At 32.0% G+C, this 20574-nt stretch overlaps 2 protein-coding genes across 2 annotated transcripts; one reads left to right on the top strand and one right to left on the bottom strand.

Moving 5' to 3' along the window:
* The first annotated feature begins 138 nt into the window (after nucleotides 1-138).
* LOC108765130 (WD repeat and HMG-box DNA-binding protein 1) lies at nucleotides 139-13832 on the top strand. Its single transcript, XM_018513696.1, has 22 exons — nucleotides 139-233; nucleotides 321-469; nucleotides 551-665; nucleotides 800-951; nucleotides 1035-1143; nucleotides 1219-1461; nucleotides 1538-1753; nucleotides 1860-2147; nucleotides 2239-2455; nucleotides 2694-2918; nucleotides 3030-3250; nucleotides 3309-3551; nucleotides 3666-4044; nucleotides 4129-4404; nucleotides 10751-11034; nucleotides 11182-11285; nucleotides 11411-11565; nucleotides 11640-11808; nucleotides 12533-12858; nucleotides 12928-13232; nucleotides 13392-13528; nucleotides 13609-13832. Exons 2-22 carry the CDS (start codon nucleotides 393-395, stop codon nucleotides 13625-13627), a joined length of 4260 nt encoding a protein of 1419 aa, XP_018369198.1. The 5' UTR covers nucleotides 139-233; nucleotides 321-392; the 3' UTR covers nucleotides 13628-13832.
* An 889-nt stretch (nucleotides 13833-14721) lies between these two features.
* On the bottom strand, nucleotides 14722-18920 carry LOC108765020 (epoxide hydrolase 4). Its single transcript, XM_018513479.1, has 6 exons — nucleotides 18267-18920; nucleotides 16059-16183; nucleotides 15695-15970; nucleotides 15434-15591; nucleotides 15078-15332; nucleotides 14722-14979 (listed from the first exon to the last, which is right to left on the bottom strand). The coding sequence occupies exons 1-6, from the start codon at nucleotides 18483-18485 to the stop codon at nucleotides 14798-14800; spliced, it is 1215 nt and encodes a 404-aa protein (XP_018368981.1). The 5' UTR covers nucleotides 18486-18920; the 3' UTR covers nucleotides 14722-14797.
* Between the last annotated feature and the right edge of the window lie 1654 nt (nucleotides 18921-20574).

Here is a 20574-nt window from a genome sequence, read left to right as displayed (position 1 = left end):
ATCCGTCGAAAATATTTGTGGCTACTTAGTTCTATGTACATATAGGGGCGCCAGTAAACGGATTTCATTTAAAATACGAGCACTCTCTCTTCTTACAGCTTGTCTTTGTTTTGCTCAATTTTGCTTCTCTTTAAAGAAGAAGAGGGAAAGACAACCGGAGTAAACGAAATGCATGGATAAAACGGCAGGTATAATTGCATGACTAAAAATGAAAAACGAATAAATATCAAACGGTACGTTTTTAAAAAAAAAAAAACGGTTTGTATATTTGCTTCGTATTTTGTGTTAGTAAGTTAACAGGTATTTGGAAATATTTATAGATTGATTGACAAAAGATATACAAGTGCCTTTGATAATTTATCACCTGAATCTTTTGGCGGTAATTCGTGACCATGTCATTAATAAGGAAACCCATGCGATATGCTCATCAAGAAGGACACACCGACGTTTGCTATTATTCTGGCGAAAAGTAAATGACATTATGTATATTACTTGTGTATATATACTGAATCTGTCACAGAAAGTTATTATTGAATGTCTGGGATTGTAGGAGAGGGCTCGTTACGTGTGGATGCGATGGGGACGTTAGATCCTGGTTAAATTTAATGGACGATGATCCGACCACCAGTTGCATTTCGGAACAAGCAATTACTGCTATCTCAAAGGTGTTTAATAGTTGCTAAGTATTAATGAGCACCTGTAAAGATCCTCTTCAAGAGGAATGCTGCATCAAGATGATGTTTAAAAGAGATATAATGTACATATATTTGACACACATATAACAAAGTTTTAATTTCAGAATGGTAAAATTTTTGTGGGAAATGACAATAACACAGTACAAATACTTACTTATCCTGATTTAGAGAAGGAAGGAATAGTTACTAGATTTTCAGCACCAGTCTCAGCATTGGCAACAGCAAAAGATAGTAGTTTAATAGTATCTGGTGCCTGGTATGTAATGAGCCAAATTTACATTTATTATATACATATTATATATACACAATTCTTGAGCAACTTATGTTTTTTTTTTAAAGTGATATGCGGATACAAGTCACAAACATTAATACTTTAGACAGTATAGAACTAGAAGGTCATGAAGCACCTATCTTGGGCTTATCTTTAGATCCAAAAGAAGAGTTTGTGGTAAGATTCATTACATCATTTTCTAATACTTTATTAATAAAAGAAATATTTTAGATCTGAAACTGATATTTCCAGGCATCTTCTAGTGCTGATGGATCTATTCGAGTATGGAATATTAAAGAAAAGAGAACCGTACATGTTTGGAATAATATTGTACCAAAATGTAACTCCTTTTTTATTGCAAAGTCATATTGCACACCTTCTTTCAAATGTACAGATGGCAGTTGTTTAGCGTATCCAGCTAACAAAGATGTAGTTATTGTGGAGCGATTATCCTGGAAGGAATTGTGTAGACTAAAGTGTGCTACTTTAAAAACTGTAAGTTATTGTCTCAATTTTTTATCTATTCTGATAATTAATTGAATTATTGCTTTTCTATCTTTATTTTTTATAGGAAATCAGCATTTGTAAGTTCTCTGAGTGTGGCACACGCATTGCAACTAGTTCACTGTATGGAGAGATAGTTGTGTGGAATGTTGAAACCAAGGAAATGATTGGATATCTCGAACATGAGCAAGATACCAAAATCACTGCATTGGTGTGGCACATAGATCATTCAAATGAAATCGCATTCTGTGATGCATTAGGAAAATTAGGATGCATTGATGTGGTAAGAGAATATTCCTGTTAAATACATATTTATATGTTTTATACACACAGATATATATATAAATTTTGTGTTACTATATTTAGAATGTCTGTAATAATTCTTTTAGATAAGTACTAGTAAGCCTAGAAGTGACTTAATGTTAGATTTTGAAAAAAATGAAGATGCAATGGAAAATAATATTGCTTTATCGGACCATGATGACGATGATGACGAAAACGTGATATCCCTGAATAAAATTAAAGCTTCTGTCGATTTAGAGGATGACGAAAAGTCTAATTTTGATGTAGACTCTGAAAAACCTCCATGTGACACAAAAACTTTTATACCTAATGTAAAATTGCAATCATCTTTTCAACCCGGATCTACGCCTTCTCATTTATTATCGTATTTTATGGTACAGTACAATAATGAATGAAGCTTGTATATCTTACACTGACAATCTTTAATTATCAATTTAATCTTTATGTAATATAAATTTTATGTAGATGTGGAACGACGTGGGAATGATTAGATGTTTCTCATCAGAAGATGGGGAAGAATGTAGTATTGAAGTGGAGTTTCATGATGTCACAGTTCATCGCAGCATGCACATAAATAATTATTTGCGACATTCATTAGCTGCCCTATCTACCCAAGCACTTGCTCTAAGCTGTGTAGCTTCTGAAGATGGTCCTAGTAAAATTGTCGTGATAGCTTTGCAAGGTTAGTTATTTTATTGTATATAATAATTTGTAATTATATACTTTAGAATCTAAATAAAACAAAAAAATTTATGAACATATTTTATGAATCATAAATTAAAGAAAGGTCTCAAAATCCATTGGCGTATTTTAAAATTATATTATAAGATATCAAAATCCATTGGCGTATTTTAAAATTATATTATAAGATATCAAAACATAAACAGTATCTAATATATTCGCTTGTTTTTCTATATTAGGTTGGGGTTCTGGAAATAAAGAATGGTCTTTGGATCTACCAGAAGGAGAGGAAAGCGAATGCTTAGCGGTTGGTGATAATTTTGTTGCAGTAGCAACATCTAAGAGAAACTTAAGAATATTTATGATAGGAGGGACACAACGTGAGATTTTAGCTCTGCCCGGACCTGTAGTTGCAATGAATGGTCTAGGAAATCATCTTGTAATAGCTTATCACGCTGGAATTGGTAAGAAAAATTTTGAATATAATGAGTTAATGTAATGAAAAAGCTCATAATTTAAAATAATTAGTTATATGTATGTATTCAAAAGTGCAAAATATTTTTCTTTGCAAAAAGGTCCAGCGGGTGATCAGAATATAAGTTTACTATGGATACAAATACAAGGAACGCATTTACGCAGTCAAACTTTAACGCTTCCACTTTCGCCAACATCGGATCTCATGTGGTTGGGATTATCAGATGCTCGTTCGCCCACTATCATGGATTCTGACGATGTTATTAGGATATACGATAAGAGATCTTGTCAATGGAGAGTGCTCTGTGATGCAAATACACAGGTATTGCAAATTATGGATAATTTTCTCAGTAGTGGACATAACTTGAGATTCTTTTTAGGGAAAAGGTAGAGCTGATCACTATTTCATAATCGGTGTGAGCGAATACGAACGGAATATGCGATGTATCCTTTGCAAAGGTAGTTATTATCCACCGACTACCCTGCGACCAATAATCACCGAGGTATCTCTATCTGCACCTCTTTGCGAACCGGAATCTGAGAAAACTGAGAAAGAACGTAAACTGTGGGAGATAGGAAATAATCCATTGGATGAAACTGAAGCGATGTTAACTTTAATAGCGGTAAATAATTCTTGTAACATTTGTTTCATTTCTACTCTAGTATTTCCGGTTATAAATGTAATATATCAAGTCTCAATTACTTATTTTTGCTGATACGTAATCTCTTGCAATCAGCTTGCCTGCAAAAGCAATTTGGAATATCGCGCAGTGGACATTTGCGAACAAATTGCGTCAACGAAGGTGATTGATTTGGCTGTACGATATGCCTTGCGTTTAAATAAAATGGCATTGGCAAATAAATTAGAGACGATCGTTGACGCAAAATCAGATTCCAAAGATACAAAAGAAAAAGAAATGGAAAATCACCAAGACGATTTTACAAGTAACGGTAATTTTAACGATAGTCAAGACATTAATAGCCAAGAAGACAACGACGTGTCTTTACCATCCATTAAAAAACCAGAGATAGAAATTAAGCCATTAGCCATGAGTCAAACATTAAAAAGAGTAAATCCATTTTTAAAAGCCGGAAGTCCATCTCTATCGCCAAGAGGTAAATAATTCTGCTTTAAAAAAAATTATTTTCAATTCTATGACACTTTTTCATTATTTAAAATATTTAAAAATATTTATATAGGTTTAGCTGGTTTAAATAGTTTACCCGAGAAGCCCCAGAAACCTGCATTACCCAAAATCACGCCTGTTAAATCAAAATCGAAAACTGAGCCTAAGAAAGACTCGTTTATTAATTGGTACGCCAAAAATAAAAAGAATTTGCAGGAAGAATTTCCTGAAATAAATGTTTCTGAATTAACCAAAATCGGTTTGACACGGTACAAAGAAGAGGTGGCGCAGTCGAACACAGACAATGCGACTGGATCTTCAGAACTCTTCAAGAAACGAAAATTATCAAGTCCAGATAACGATAATAGCCAAGATGATGCGAAACGAGTTGTTCGTAGCAAACTCAGTGAATTTGCATTCGACAAGTAAATTTTATTCGGCTACTTCGTGAAATAGTTTTAATTATAGAGCTTGCAAGATTTTAGGAAATTTAGATAAGCAATTCGTTATATTTTGAAATTAATATCACAAAGGAAAGTAATTTTTATACACTTTTAATCTACGTTCACAAAAATTTTTCAATATGAAGTAGACCGAAAGAATTCTCTCCTTTATATAGCATTCTAGAATTAAATTATATATAATAAATTATATTTATTGTTTATTTCTTATTAATTTTGATATTAAAGTATACCAATTATAGAAACATTTTAGTGTGTTTTTCCTTCTTCGATGTATATTTATTTATATTGTGTCACTTAAGTATATGACGTTGTAAGAAAATGATTTGCATATGGTATCAATCTATCAACGCTGCGAGTATGATGAAATAACTCTGTATACTCCTAAGTGCAGAATTGCGGAAGTCTCTGAGAAGGTGAGACAGGTCATTTGTTAAAACGAGGAGAGAATTAACGTGATAAATGGATAATGATCGGATACGAATTCGTATCTTTCAAGTGTCGTAGACGCGCTGTCCCACGTTCACCCTTCCGCGTCGATAAGGCTGCGTGTTGGCAAACTTAAGATCCGTTTTTAGTATGCTCTGATCTCTCGGACACTCAGCCACGGTAATAGGCGGCATCGGAAATCACGTCGTCGTCGAAAATAAATTCGTGCTTGGCGAAGACAGCAGCGATCAATCACATGATGAAAGGTAAGTCGATCTCCTCAGACCACGCGACAAGAATTGCTCGTCTTTAAAACTCTGAAAAACTTGACGCGCTAAATATACCTCAAACGGTCAGTAGGCACTAGGCATGTTTCGTGTGTACCTTTAGGTTGCATCATCGCGATGTGCACGTGTCATGCATGGCTAATTTTCACAGCGCATAATCTCGCGATGTCTGAGCACTCACGTTCTCCATTTCAAATGTGATTAATTGCGACGATACTAAGAGATTCGTGTAACTGGTTACTGATTTTTTTATTGAAATTTTTTCTCTACTTTTTCGGAAAGAAAAAATTTACCTAAATTTTTTTCTATGTATTATCAGTATTTTATTTTCATTTAAAAAGTATTTTGTGTCGCAAAACTATATGAATTTAAGACGACAACGAATAGAGGCAAATTAAACAATATTTTAAAGGCTGTTATTTTTTGCATTAAAATATGATATTCGTCGAATGACCTTCCTCTAGCTAACGCATACCATTTATATTGTTTTGAACATGATTATATAGTGTCTATTACAAAAAAGCCATCATTTCTAAACGCTAAAAAATTATAATATGTAATATATATATTTTGATATTTCATATTGTATTTAATGCACAATAAGTGCTATGTATTTTGTGTATATCTTTAGCTATTTACATAGATATACATACAATTATTAGGTCAAGTAATATTTTATTATTTTGAAACTTATTTTATCTTTATATAGAAAAATAGAAGTTATCATTTAGAGAGTTTCCTATCTTATCGCAATTAAATATATAAACATTATGGATTTCATGCGTTTTGTAGCGGATTGTGTAAATGATTGTATAAGCTTTAATTCGAGAAAGCAGCGAAAAATGCATGACACCAAGAAAAATTGGCGTAAAATTCGGTAATTGCACTAATTATGTTAATATTGTTAGCGTTGGATTAATATTGTTATGTATTTGCTCCTGCAATGCTCCTTGTTTTTTTTAGCGATGTTGTTTTAGTGTATTTTTATCAATGATATTTATTATTAACCGTGACCGACATATATCTTTATTCGTAATACTGCTTCGACTATAATCATCGCGTCTTTCTATAAATTGCGAATAAGTACAATATGCCCGTTTCAATTTTGCTGAGCAAATTTTTTCATTCGCAAATAATTGCACTTTGTAACGCTGAAATTCGCAAATACGTTACGTAGACAATTACAAATTCCATGATAAATTCTTTTTTATCGATGATATTTATCATTAACCGTGACCAACATATATCTTTATTCGTAATACTGCTTCGACTATAATCATCGCGTCTTTCTAAGTTGCGAATAAGTACAATATGCCCGTTTCAATTTTGCTGAGCAAATTTTTCCATTCGCAAATAATTGCACTTTGTAACGCTGAAATTTGCAAATACGTTACGTAGACAATTATAAATTCCATGATAAATTCTTCAATAATATGAATATACATTGCAAGGGTAGGAAGGAAAGACATTGGCTTGCTAGTTTTCCTTTAATTATTGTATCTGTGTCAAAATAATAAATTAAACTTTAATTAACGCTTTTAATTTTTACTAATAACGTAATAACGGTTATATCGAATGAAGTTCCGTTTCTAAAAATACATTTAAATTAATGCGTCGGTTTTCTGACCTATATGAATAACGTAATCCGGTCATGTGTGCGAACTTCGATTCAGTACTTTATAATTTTGTACTTTGATATTATTATGTGCCTTTGATATGATATTTGACTAATTATAAAATAATTATGCGATGATGAATATGATTGAATCTTGATTGTGATCGCATTCTATTTTTATTTTATTTTTAAAAATAAATTATTGATAAAATTTGACATAAAGATTTCCTCAATAAAAAAAATTTATTAAAAAAAAATTTATTTAAAATGAAATTTATTTAAAATTAAAAAGTAGAATAAATTTAAGAATAGCTACGAGCCAATTAAATAAAAAATAACATGTGAAATAAAGGCTTTAAAATAGACATAAAATCAGAAAGAGAAACAAATTGTATATTTATTAAAGACTAAAAACTAACGTTTCAACCGCAATCGGGTCATTTTCAAAATTTACATAGAAGTATATAAATAGCGGAAAATAAAAATTAACATAACGTATAAAAGTCGAAAAATAATTATTATAAATAGTACTTCGCTGCCCAGGTCACATCATAAGTCGCATATAGTTGACAATAATGCCGATATTAGATCCATATACCAAATTTTAAGCTGCGTGTCCAATACACCGAAAATATGTAGTTGTTAGTCCTCATATTCCGAAAGTATTTCATATATCATAATAAAGAAAGATAAATTATAAGAGTCCGGTAATGACGGTAATTATATATATTTTTATTTAAAATTTATGTAATAATATTTAAAAAAGTAACTATTTTTCAACATTATTTTCAAGTAGATTGAAATGACACTAAAGATAAGAGACGGACTTAGCAGACTGACGCGCGCGTGCCACGCTCGACCAGCGGTTCTCAACAAGCTTATGATTTGAGCGTATATTACGCAAAAAATTGTTATAAACAATTGATATCAACGTAAACGTTATGCGTCACTTGAAAAGTCTTACAAATGATAAAAGTCTTACAAGTGATATATTTCGGATTTAACAAAAAGAACACGGTAAAAAACGGTATGTATGATTTTCGATCGATTTAAATGCTGCATTTAGAAATATGATATTACCTGGAAATCTATTAAAAACTTTTCTTCTAAGAGGGGTCTTTTTTTAATACACACATTCTGGGAGATATTAGAAAGTCATCTGTACAGTTTTAAGAAAAAGTCCCTCCCAGAAGAAAAGTTATTAAAAAATTATCTTCGGAGAGAGAGAATTTCCGTCCGTCTGCTGAGTTAATTTGTTAATAACTTTTCTAAGAGAGGCCTTTTTTAAAAAAAACTGTACAGATGACTTCCTAATGTGTACCTCCCAGAATGTGTATGCAAAGTATTAAAAAAAAGCCCCTCTTAGAAGAAAAGTTTTTAATAAATTTCCAGGTAATATCACAGTATTCATGCCGAATGTAGCATTTAAATCTCGGAAATCGTATATATTGTTTTTTATTGTGTTCTTTTTGTTGAATTCGAAATATCATCTTGTAAGACTATTTTCAAGTGACGCATAACGTTTGTGGTTTGTGTGGATATTATCTGTTTACAAGAACAATTTTTTTGCGCAATATCAACGCTCAAATCATAACCTTGTTGAAAACCGCTGGTCGAGCGCAGCACGCGCGCGGTCGTATGCTAAGTCTTAATATCTGCTACCTTCAGCGTCATTAGAATAAAATTTCTTGTTTGAAACACGTAGATAAAATACGTTCATATTTAAAATTGCATCTATTTAAATCTGTATATCTATTTAGAAACGTTTGAAAGGAATAAAGTATCCAAATATACTTTGAATAGCTACATGGATATTTTATTCAACTGAAATTTCAAAATAAGTTTGTATGTACATAATATAATTTGTACATATACATAAAGATACGACTTTTTTCAATGAACTATTGTACGATATGAAATTAAAAATGAAGATAAAGTTTACGTATGACTTATGTATACACTGAGAAAAAAAAGACATAAATTATTATTTCAATAATCAAGCCTTTATATCAATAAAATATACGCATTATTAATCACTTATGTTAATGACAGCCCGTAATATAGACTTTAATTAAATTAACAGCATTTTTTTCTCAGTGTAGTAATGTTGAAAAATAGCTATTTCTTTCTCATGTAGATTGACCTTTTGTTTGAACCGTGTAAAACTTCAAAGGAGAAAAATGGAACTTTCCATACAATAATACATTAATTTATTATTTATTGTTACAGATCAATAACCGAATCTATGTAATTCCATTGCACTCACAATCTTTTTCTAATCCCTGCATTGTTTGCAGCTGAAAATTCAAATTTCATTAAAGCTGAGCTAATCTATAATTTATGTTCAAATTCAGATAGAATTTTATTTATAATTTTCATCTTATATTTACTGTATGTAATACAAGAACAATAATTGAAGACTCAAGAGATGTATAATATATTAATATATTTTTATTAATTTTAATATAAAATATATATTAAAATATACATGCACATATATGAAAGTGCAAGACACAAAAAAACATATACTCGTAGATAATATAGAATTGATTAAGAAATAGAAATCTGATGAAAAATTAATAAATCGTTTTAATATCTGTTTAGAGTTTTAAATTGGAACGTTTTAAATTGGAATTCCATTCTAAATCCTGAAACGAATTGCGTTTAAAATGGCCTTAATTCTGCGTAATTCAATACGATTTTCACAAAATTGCTATGCTAAGGTTTCGCTCGCGAGACACATTGGACAATTATACTATATACATATCAGTGACACGATACGCAGCTATATTGCACATACATATCAGTGACATGATACGCAGCTATATTGCATACAAGTTGTAGTTGCATGTATATAGGTATGTACAGCATAATCACATTAATTATATGTGTATATCCTGTTAGGTAATACCGGTTCGAAGAATTTTATGGGTTTGCTGTAACGGATCTCATCGGATCCGTTACACGAGACGATATCTGCGACATCACGTAAGCGGGATGAAAAACGTGAAAAAGTTTCAGTGTGATTCGAAAAAGCCCAGCAGATTCAAGTAGAATTATCATTTAATTATATAACCAATAATCCGTAGGTTTAAAACAAGAATGTAAATTTTATTCTCGAGAATTACGTGAAAGAACGTTTAAAAATACATTATTTTGTCACGAGTCTAGATTTTCCGTTCCATCATTTCTATAATTTTTTAATTGTATAATCTTTCAAGTTTGATAACAATCTCTTGTGGAATTTAGGAAAGAGTATCGAAGCTGACAATGATTATTTAATCGCATTTTGCATTATTTTGCAATAGTTAAATCTTCTAAATGCGATAATTAAATAGTGCTAATTATTATTATCATAAATTGTGCGGAAATGTTACATCTTATTATTAGATTTGGTTTGTGGAGCTTGCGGTGTGTTTAGATTAGAATTCAATATAGAGCGATCGATAGAAGCTAATATCCCATCAAAACATTATTAATATCATACTTCGCTTAGCTTGCTTCTTTAACCGAAGAATAAACAAAAGATTGGCAAATTGTATTGAGTAATTTTACAGAATCATTGCATAGATTAATTTTATATAATCCTTCATAATTTTTAATTCTTTGCGATTCAAATTATTTCTCACAAATTATCGCAGATTCGATGTTTCATCCTTAATTTAATTTAACTAGCAGCACTATTTAGAGACATTTACAGAGATTCCGAAAATATAGAGTATGTTAATTATAATCGTATACTCTCTGATTCGAATGCTTGGAGAACTATGCAAAAAAATAATTACGGAGCGTTATGTCCAGTCCAGCTGCTAGAATTAAAAAAATTTATATATATAATTAAAGACTTCTTAATTTTAAATACACTTTTTTGTTTCAAGAGTATTATTATTATTATGTTCTCAGGTCACGTACCGTTGGATCCTGTCCAAGAGGCCATGGGCTCCATGGGTCCATGGCACATCGTGATCGCCGTGGTGATTTCTCTCGTTAAATTTCCAGTAGCTTGGCACCAGCTCTCTATCGTGTTCCTTGCACCGCCTACTAATTTCTCATGTATCGCTCCTTTGTCAGCAACTAACGACTCCACGATAATGAAATGTGAAGTTGATGTTGGGAATGGCACAATAGAAGAGTGCACTGAATTCAGCTACGATAAACGAATATTCCGAGAGAGTATCATAACGCAGGTAAATTAGTATAATTTAATTCAATATATGACCTTATATATTTTTTCATATATGTATTATCAGTTAATTAATTGATAATTAAGTATTCCAATTTAAAATAATAAAAAGAGATACATGTGAATAATTATGTCAATATTCATTTTTTAGTGGGATTTAGTATGTGATAGGGAACAATTGGCTAATTTAGCACAATCTTGCACAATGTTTGGTGTGCTCGTTGGTAATTTAATTTTCAGTATGATGGCTGATAGGTACGTTAATTTGAAGTCGTTGCAAAATATGCGATGACATAAATGATTATTATTTCATAGAGTAATATAAAATATATGTATATACGTTTTTTCATTTTATTAATATTAATGAAATTTATTCGTAGAATTGGCCGAAAGAAACCGTTAATGATCGCAATTGCACTGCAATCGGTGACAGGATTTGCAAGTGCATTTGCACCGTGGTACGAATTGTTCCTAATACTCAAATTTCTTTGTGCCGTATCTACTGGCGGAACAATGCTCGTCAGCTTCGTTTTACGTAAGTTGCAAGCGCAATGAAGTTATTAATTTAGAAAGTCTAATTTACAAAATTTATCAATCAACCGGTTGCAGTTATGGAAATTATTGGAGTCGAATGGCGATCGATTATGTCGGTTCTTTATCACGTACCATTTTTAATCGGACATGTAATGAATCCCCTGATATCTTATTTGACACTTACATGGTATGGATTTCAAATGGCCGTGTCAATACCGTCAATTTTCTTATTATCGTATTACTGGTATGTACATAAATTACGTACGCTGTTATAAAAGCAAAATAAGAAATATTTTTAACAATATATAATAACAAGGCTACGGAGCCAAACCGATTGTTGATGTTTAGTGTGTATTTACAACATTAACATAAAAATAATAAAGTTGACATTTATCATTAAAAATGATAAGACATATGTTTCGACCTATTCACATCGGGCCATCTTCAGTGTCACCAAATAAATTAGTATTACATACGCAAACGTTTAACACTGTGTCCCAATGTCCACCCTATCAATAGTACATAAAATTTCTATAGACCCAATGTATTCGTATAATGACGTTGATGCTTATAGCGTTTTCGGCCCGGCCAGGTTTGAACCAACCTGGGTTGGATTAATGGCGTTTTGTGCTCTCCTATTGGTAGAGCGGGTGACGTCAACCAATAGGAAAGATTAATCCAACCAAGGTTGGTGCAAACCCGATCGGGCCGAAAACGCGGAACGCTATTAGTCTTCGATGGTGCGACTGCATGTTCAATATCATTCATATGTATAAAGCGATTCTCGTGTATATGGTATAATTTATAACTGCCTTTTTTTGTAAATTGTATAATCGGCAGATTTCTGTCTTAGTTCACCGTTTCGACAATAATGATATTTTTAAGAGAGAGAGAGAGGGAGAGAGAGAGATTTGCGAAATATATGTATCAAGAAATCAATTATTAAGAATCGATGTTTTGCAAAATAGGATTGTTCCGGAATCACCGAGATGGTTACTAGCTATAGGAAAATACAGACAGGCAGAACGAATCTTGCTGAAAGCTGCCGGAAGAAACAAGATACCAGTGGAAAATGTAAAGTTAGCGCTTGAAACTTACGAGAATCAGATGACAATCCGACACGCGAAGAACAATGAGAAATACAATATCACGCATTTATTTAGAACCCCGAATATGAGATTGAAAACTACATATGTGAGTGTCAACTGGTTCGTCTGTGGTATCTGTTTCTTCGGATTGGCGCAATACATGGGTCATCTTGACGGCAATATATTCATCAACGTCGCAGTTTCTGGTAAAATTAATAATAAATCTTATACTAAATTCTGTCACTATGCGTTGTAACATTTTTTGTGACTTACAGCCGCCATGGAAATACCTGGAACCATAATAGTACTGTTTCTGATATCGCGAGTTTCGCGTTTAAAAATTTTGATGGGCGGAAACATCTTATCCGGTGTGAGTTTGCTTCTGATAACTTGTATAACCAACGGAAACATCCGGATATTTTTAGCTTCACTAGGGCTCGTGGGTATGGCTATTAGTTTTCCTACAGTATACCTGTACAGTTGTGAAGTATTTCCGACTGTCGTAAGAAATGTTGGCGTTGGTTTGGGAAGTACGTCTGCCAGAATCGGAAGTATAATTGCACCGTTCATTGCCACAATGGTAATTTATGATGTGTATTATATATATACATTAATTGATGTTTCTACAATGAAATAGTTTTATATTATGATTAAGAGTATATCTTATTTTATATATATTTATTTATATACGTACAAATAGTAAGTTATTTTAAGACTAAAGAGACGTAATCATTTATAGGGTGCTATTGAACCTTGGCTGCCTCCAGTAATATTTGGCATAGCGCCGATATTAGGCGCTACACTCTGTTTATTTTTACCAGAAACGATGAATTGCGAATTACCAGAGACAATAGAAGACGCCGAAAATTTTGGAAAGTATGGAACTATAAATACTATAAAATATTTTTATTAATTTTACAATTTTGTTAATATGTAACAAATCTTATACCTTTCAGAGGAAGATCCAAAGAATAACATTGACTTGGTAACTGATATGCGACATACGCACTGACTTGTACAATAATTTTCCATAATTAAATATCAAAAATATTTATCACGGCATGTTTTCAACCATTTAAGCTATTCTATGCGTTGATGTTTTTATCAAGTATCGAGTTTGTACAAAAGATTGGTATAATTATATTTTTTTTAATGAACTATCATAATCATGTCTGAAAAGGAAGAGAATTTTCACACATAATTTGTACTGTTTATCATATCTGGAGACACGGTAGTGTCTCGGCGCTAAGACAAGCGAAGCATCATGACACAAGAGATATACATATATATATATATATATATATATGTGTGTGTGTATATACATGACATATAGTACCAATGTTTTGTATCACAAATTTTATATAACAATTATATATATAATGTATATTGCATTTTATGATAACTTATGACTTTACAAATGATCAATATTGCTTCTTAGTGTTAAATTATTATAAAGGCAATATCTATTGCCATTATGCGCTCTGAGATTCAAATATGCAACAAAATTTTATGTTTATACAATTAATTAAAACAATAATGTACAATTAATATCTAGTAAAATTCTTACATTAAATAATTCTTATATTACAATTTTGATACAGAAATGTTTTTGTACATAATTATTATAATTATATTTATAGTTATATTACCTATGTAATTATAATATTAATTATGTAATGTTATAATAAAATATTAATATCAATTATATAATCCATATTAATATTATTCAATTGAAGATTACGTTGGTTTTTATTGAAGATATTAAAAAATAATATTAGATTACGCAGATTTTAAATTGCTCTCCATTAATGTTCTTATTTCGAGATAATAGTTACTTATATAATTATAAAAATTTAGTTCTTTAGATATTACTAGACCTTACCGCAAGAACATGTATATATAAAATATTTAAAAAAATTCGAGATATGGTATATCGTAAAAGTGAATGTGATAGATATCTTTATACAATAAGATTTCATCATTCACAATTATTTATAATGCTATACTTACATAAGAAATAAGTAATAAATAAAACAAAATCAGCCTTTTATGAGTTTCGTAGTCAGCGTTAGCGTAGGTAGGATATATAGATTTGTCGTAATGAAGTACAAAGTTCTAAATAATGTACCGCTGATGTAACACCATTTAACTTGTTTGTCCCAAATAAAGTGCTTTATTTGGTAACACATTTACAATGTCATTAGTTCGTTTGTGTACAACGTCAATCATTTGATTACCATATTTAACGGTGTTACTCAAAGATCCTAGCCAGGAAGACATGAGACTCTTTACGGGCGTTTTTGAAAGCGCCAAATTATATGTAGTGCCTAAAACATTTTATATACGCAAAGTATACAGTATATCGACATTATTATTAAATAATATTATTTTTGTAAGGAAATTTTATACGGGTGAAAAAACTCACCTTTTAGAAATTTAATAATTGCCTTATTTACGGCATCCGATTTTTCTTGATGCGGAAAATGTTGCGTCTGTGGTATGACTTTAACCCTAGATACTTCTACGTATTCGGCACTTTGAATAATGCTCTCTATTGTTACAAAAGGATCCATATTTCCGACTAGAAGTAGCGTTTTGTTATCTATCTGTTCGCCGCTATCTGTATTCAGTCTTGTGAATGGTAGGTTGCGATAATAATTAATCGGTCCTGTCCAATCCTCTACAAAATGTTGTATTAATTTTTTGAATATGAAAAACTTAAGAGAAGAACAACATATGATACAAAAATTATTTTACATATAAGACTTAATATTAATTTACCTTTCCTACTGAAGGCATATTTATACGCCTCGACATAACTTTTTTCTTTGTCATCTTGAGATATTTGAAGATGTCGAAATACTTCATTGATAATAGATAAGTCTTCTTTAAGCGCATCTATTTCTGGCAAAAATGGTAATCTGCTGAAATGTAGCCATCTAGAACGTCACATTGTGCGTTTGCAGTTAAAATACATAAATATATAAAATTTCATGTAAAGTCTTTAGGAACTTTCATAAACGGAATTTCGAAAATACTTACTTTTTATCTAAAATAGAATTTCTTGATACTCTATTCCAATAAAAATTGGGATGCGGACTCGAAATGACTATAAATTTATAAACGAGATCTGTGTGTAGAGCGACCATGTACCATCCCAGAAGTCCTCCTAGGTCGTGGCCGATTATGCTGCACGTCTTCACACCGAGAGTCAAAATGAATTGTTTCAATTCATTTATTAAAATTTCGAGTTTGTAAGATCGTTTGTTGAACGGTTTATCGCTATCACCGAATCCTTTTAAATCTATAGCTACTACTCTGAAACAGCATTAAAATGTGAGCGTCACAACGCCAACGCGTGTGCTGTAAAATATTTTATTTTATAAACATAAATTTTCAAACGCACCTATAGTGTTCTGCGAGACATGGGATCTGTTTTCTCCAAGATAACCAGCAGTCCGGGAATCCATGTAATAATAACACGAGTGGTTTACTCTTGTCCCCCGCTTCCACATAATGGAATTTAACACCCTGCGTAAAGAAAAGCAAATAAGTTAAACGGAAGAAAAAAAATTCAAATTATTAATTCGTTCGCACGAACGTATAGTTCTTTAAGTTTAAAATAGAAAGCGAGATTGTAAATGTAAGAGTTCCCCTTTATGAGATTTCGTTTGGCGATTGTATGAATACAATAAAGATATACCGCAATTATGATAGCATAACGACATAACAGGCGTATCGAGAAATGCAACGACAGAAAGAATCCTCCATCTGCTTTCCAGACTAAACAATTTGATAAATTGTAATTTTTCAAATCTCTCGATAAAAAAAGGCGGACAACTAACTTGTAATTAGCAATTTCGCAGTACTGCTTAATTAGATTACATTCATCACAGCAGACGATAATTCTCTGTAAAGTTCAAAGTACACAATGGCTAGCGAAAGAATTTGCCTAAAAGTATTTTAGCAATTCACTAGAGAGATTATCATAATTATTATAATTCTCTTTACAATAAATTCACAATTCATTATGTTTTTAAACAAAGTTTTCTGTTATAATATGCTTTGGGTTTTTTTGCAGAAATTTGATGTAGAAGTTTGTTAAAAATATTATTATATAACATTCATATATTATTACATAATTTATTATATATTTTGTGTACAAATAGGGTGATTTTCAAAAATTATGTATCAGTATTTCAGATAATGGTTGATTTTTCACCAAAGCACTTAATACGGTATAGAACTAAAAAATTTTAAATGCTAGAAATACGTTTGATTGTACTCATTTTACTATTGCTTCGATCCACAAGATCTCTATATATTTCCATACTTCCAATAGAGACGGGATATTAAATTTGATCTGTGCCAAGATAAAACCGGATTGAGGATTTCAGTAGGAATTAGACTAATGAATTTAGAGTCTAAAAAGAACTTAAGAAAGAAATGTCATATAAAAGACCGGTTTAGACCTTTATTTTCAAGTTAAAGAAAATACTCTTAGGCCCAGTTTCACAACTTATGATTAACTCTTAACTGAGGTTTAACTTATTCCTCATCTCTTTCTAATACTAGAATTGGAAAGAGATGAGAAATAAGTTGAACCTCGGTTAAAAGTTAACCATGAATTGTGAAACTGAGCCTTAAAGTGTCTATTCCTTCATAGCATGTTCTACTTGTGATATTACATTATATATTATGATTTTAAGATGTACTATAGTAAACATCAGGTAACATTAGAAACTGAAGTATAATTAAGAATCCTCCTATAATTAAGAATTTATTACGTTTATAACACATTTCCAAATCTGTCTTGATACTTGTTATCTGAATTAAAAATTAATTAAATCGAAAAATAGAGATAAGAAGCCGCATATATCGACATAAAAATATTTGTTTATCAATATGTGCAATGTGTTTAGTCTTTACTCGAGTGTCGCCTGTACTCGATGTTGCAAGATGAGTCCATGTCAACGAAATTTAAATACATTTGCATCGATAACATTATGAAAATTGAATACCGCTGGTAATCCTCGTCCTTTAGACAGCGCAACAATATGATATACAAACACTTCGGTTCTGGCGACAATAGAGACAGTCTAAAACGAGATGTATAGCTCAGCGCAAGAACGTAATATGATAAAACTGCAAGATAATCGTACGATTAAATAATTATGTAATAGTTACATTATTTATAATTTATCAAATAGAATTCTATTTATAAATAGAATATTAAAAAATCTCTTATACATGAAGAATCTATTTATCTTCACAATTTTAGAAAATTATGTCATAATTTTCTGATATTTTTACTAAGTACTTGTGCTTCCGGGAATGATCTTGGAGTCGTAAAGAAGTAAAAGAACGAATTCTTTCAAACCCATCGTGTTATCAGTTATCACTGGCAGCGTTATCAAAGGATACGGAAGATGTACCTCTCCTGTATATCTTGACAATGTTCAGATTTCCATTCGAGTGCTACCCAAGTATCATTTTATTTTTGTTCACCGAATATTAAATAAGAATAATACCTGAGAAGCACTTGGGAATCTGAACGAGTCCTTTGCATGTTGATCGTGCCATCCAGGGCAGATCACTGTAATGCATTACTCACTTTGATTTTTACGTAGGAATGCGTGCCGAGGCTGTTGTCGACCAGACACGGCGGAGGCTGATCTCGCTGACGCAACATGAAGAACTTGTTGGGATCCCATATCCATTTGAGGAACCGTCGGACTATCAGGCATAGACCGTAGGTAAAGGCCAGGATATGTAACTCGATCGTTTCGCGCGTTGAGACACGCACAATCTTACCATTCCCGACCATGGACATAATCTCGGAGGATCTACAGCGACGACAATTGCTTGCTCCTCACGCCACTCGAAATCCTTTCTTCATACAAACAACCGGCCACGCAGAAATCGCAGGCAGCAGACACGTGCGCGTTGTCACGCGGGTTAAACAGAGTGTGAGATCACGTTCCCAGCCACACTCGGCGAAGAGTCGTCAATTGTATTCTATTCTATCTAGCAGAGGACGAACATGCTTTCACAGACGCGCACGAACTAGAGTACGATTATCAGAATCTTTTGATACGGAATTGCGATCGTCGAACGATGTACGATTCTCGATTCTAAGATACAATCGCTTTCGGTTTTACCAGCACTTGTAATTGTAAGACAAGGCCGTGTTCAGCAGAATGTTTATTTTGCAACTGTTGGAAATTCTTTGCTGAGATAAGACTTTTCCTCAAGCAAGATTTAAAAGTATAATCCAATTGCAAAGCGTTTATTAAGCACTGATTTCTATTTATGCGGCCAATATCTCTGATATAATATGCTGACGATAAACTAACGATCACACTTGAAAGACACGATACTAATTACTGATAGCGTACTGTCTCTGTATTAACAGCTTTCGGATCATGATTGACTTTTGTACGCATCACGTTTCTCGTCGAGTGATGCAATGATAGATATAGGTATCTGGAGCCTCGCGAAGCTGGTCAACGAGACATCCGATAAGGTCGTTTCACGATGTGAAGAAGACTGTGGAGAGGATATCACTGATTAGACTTTTTGTGCGTTACGAGCTCAGAGGCCACAAGGCGACAATAAGTATCTCTTTATCGGATCTCTTCGATGGAAAGGCATATTCGAAAGCCATTTTATCTGTCTGGTGACAAAGTTCCGAGATTTTTAAACTCGGTTTTTCTTCGCACAAAATTGATTCTCTCTCTGGCGTCGAGTTCATGATATTTTGTAGCTCAATTTCGGTCGAGCGAAGAATAAAAAAACGAAGAAAAATTATTAAATTATAACAGATTATCTTTATTTAAAGAGTTTTTTTTTCTATAACGATGAGACCGGAGCGAGGAAAGTGAGACTCTTCTATGACATATTAAAAATTTAACTTTAATAACAAAAAAATAAAGCATACAATATTTCTCATTTTCTATTGTTGTTTTTTTAGGTTCTTTTCTTAAAATTATCTCACAATATTTTCTCTTATATTTCTCAAAATATTTTCCGTTTGTACATGGAGAAAAGTATGATCGAATCAATAATTTTACGAAGATGTTTGTTTTATTACAAATCGGAAGGTATAATGATGATTCAGATTAAAAGTCTCGTACTATGTGATATACACACAAACAATTTCAAAAAATCTTAGAAACTTCTAAAATCTTCGTCATTTTTAATTCCAAATTATTTCCGCGCCTTTATTTCATCTTGGTTTTCTCTTAACTGCCTTTTTACGAGGAAAGAGAAATGAGCTTTGGAGTCAAAGCCGATTGCTGTTGAACTATGGACTTGTACCCGCGATGCCTCATTTTTATTATTCATTCTACCTCGGTGTAATGTGTACGGTAGCGTGACAATATTTATCTGTTTTCGAAGTACGAGTGTGTGTCACGACAATGCGTAATCGCACTATCACACATTTGAGAACTAAATAATCAGCGGAACTTCCGCGGAACATCTATCTTAAATTCAAATCGCTACGTGCGTATCTTATCTTCCTGTCTATCAACATAGCACCGATACAATTTTTTAATTGCGTAGAAAAAAACAAGATATCATATAATCTATATGTTTACTATGGGTGCGCTCCCACTTGAAATTCGTAATGTGAGCATCATTTTGTTATCAAATGTTAAATAAGGATGAAATGATGCAGGGGAGCGTTACAAACGTTAAGTGAAACGCACTCTATTTAAATTGATTTGCAAGCGTTAGTTCTGTTTTATCGATGCGGTTAAACGCCGATAAATAGCGCGATATTATTTATCGACGATATATAATCGTAAAATTATAACTTATAATTTTATTTTTGTTTTAACTTTACGTCATAATAATAAAGACAATGTTTCTTCCCACGTGTAAAAAAATAAATTTTCGAAATAAATACGCAAAAAGAT

Source organism: Trachymyrmex cornetzi, unplaced genomic scaffold (assembly GCF_001594075.2).
Source record: "Trachymyrmex cornetzi isolate Tcor2-1 unplaced genomic scaffold, Tcor1.1 scaffold47, whole genome shotgun sequence".
NCBI lineage: Eukaryota > Metazoa > Arthropoda > Insecta > Hymenoptera > Formicidae > Trachymyrmex > Trachymyrmex cornetzi.
The sequence above is the reverse complement of the archived record's forward strand: the minus strand, read 5'-3'. Positions and strand labels throughout refer to the sequence as shown.

Coding starts and splice junctions, on each gene's coding strand:
- LOC108765130 (XM_018513696.1), top strand. CDS start 393: ATGTCATTAATAAGGAAACCCATGCGATATGCTCATCAAGAAGGACAC. Junction 2,148..2,238: donor ATTTATTATCGTATTTTATG/GTACAGTACAAT, acceptor AATTTTATGTAG/ATGTGGAACGACGTGGGAAT. Junction 11,566..11,639: donor GCTCGTCAGCTTCGTTTTAC/GTAAGTTGCAAG, acceptor AACCGGTTGCAG/TTATGGAAATTATTGGAGTC.
- LOC108765020 (XM_018513479.1), bottom strand. CDS start 18,485: ATGTCCATGGTCGGGAATGGTAAGATTGTGCGTGTCTCAACGCGCGAA. Junction 16,184..18,266: donor ATTCCTACGTAAAAATCAAA/GTGAGTAATGCA, acceptor TTCTTTACGCAG/GGTGTTAAATTCCATTATGT. Junction 15,592..15,694: donor AATTCTATTTTAGATAAAAA/GTAAGTATTTTC, acceptor GTGACGTTCTAG/ATGGCTACATTTCAGCAGAT.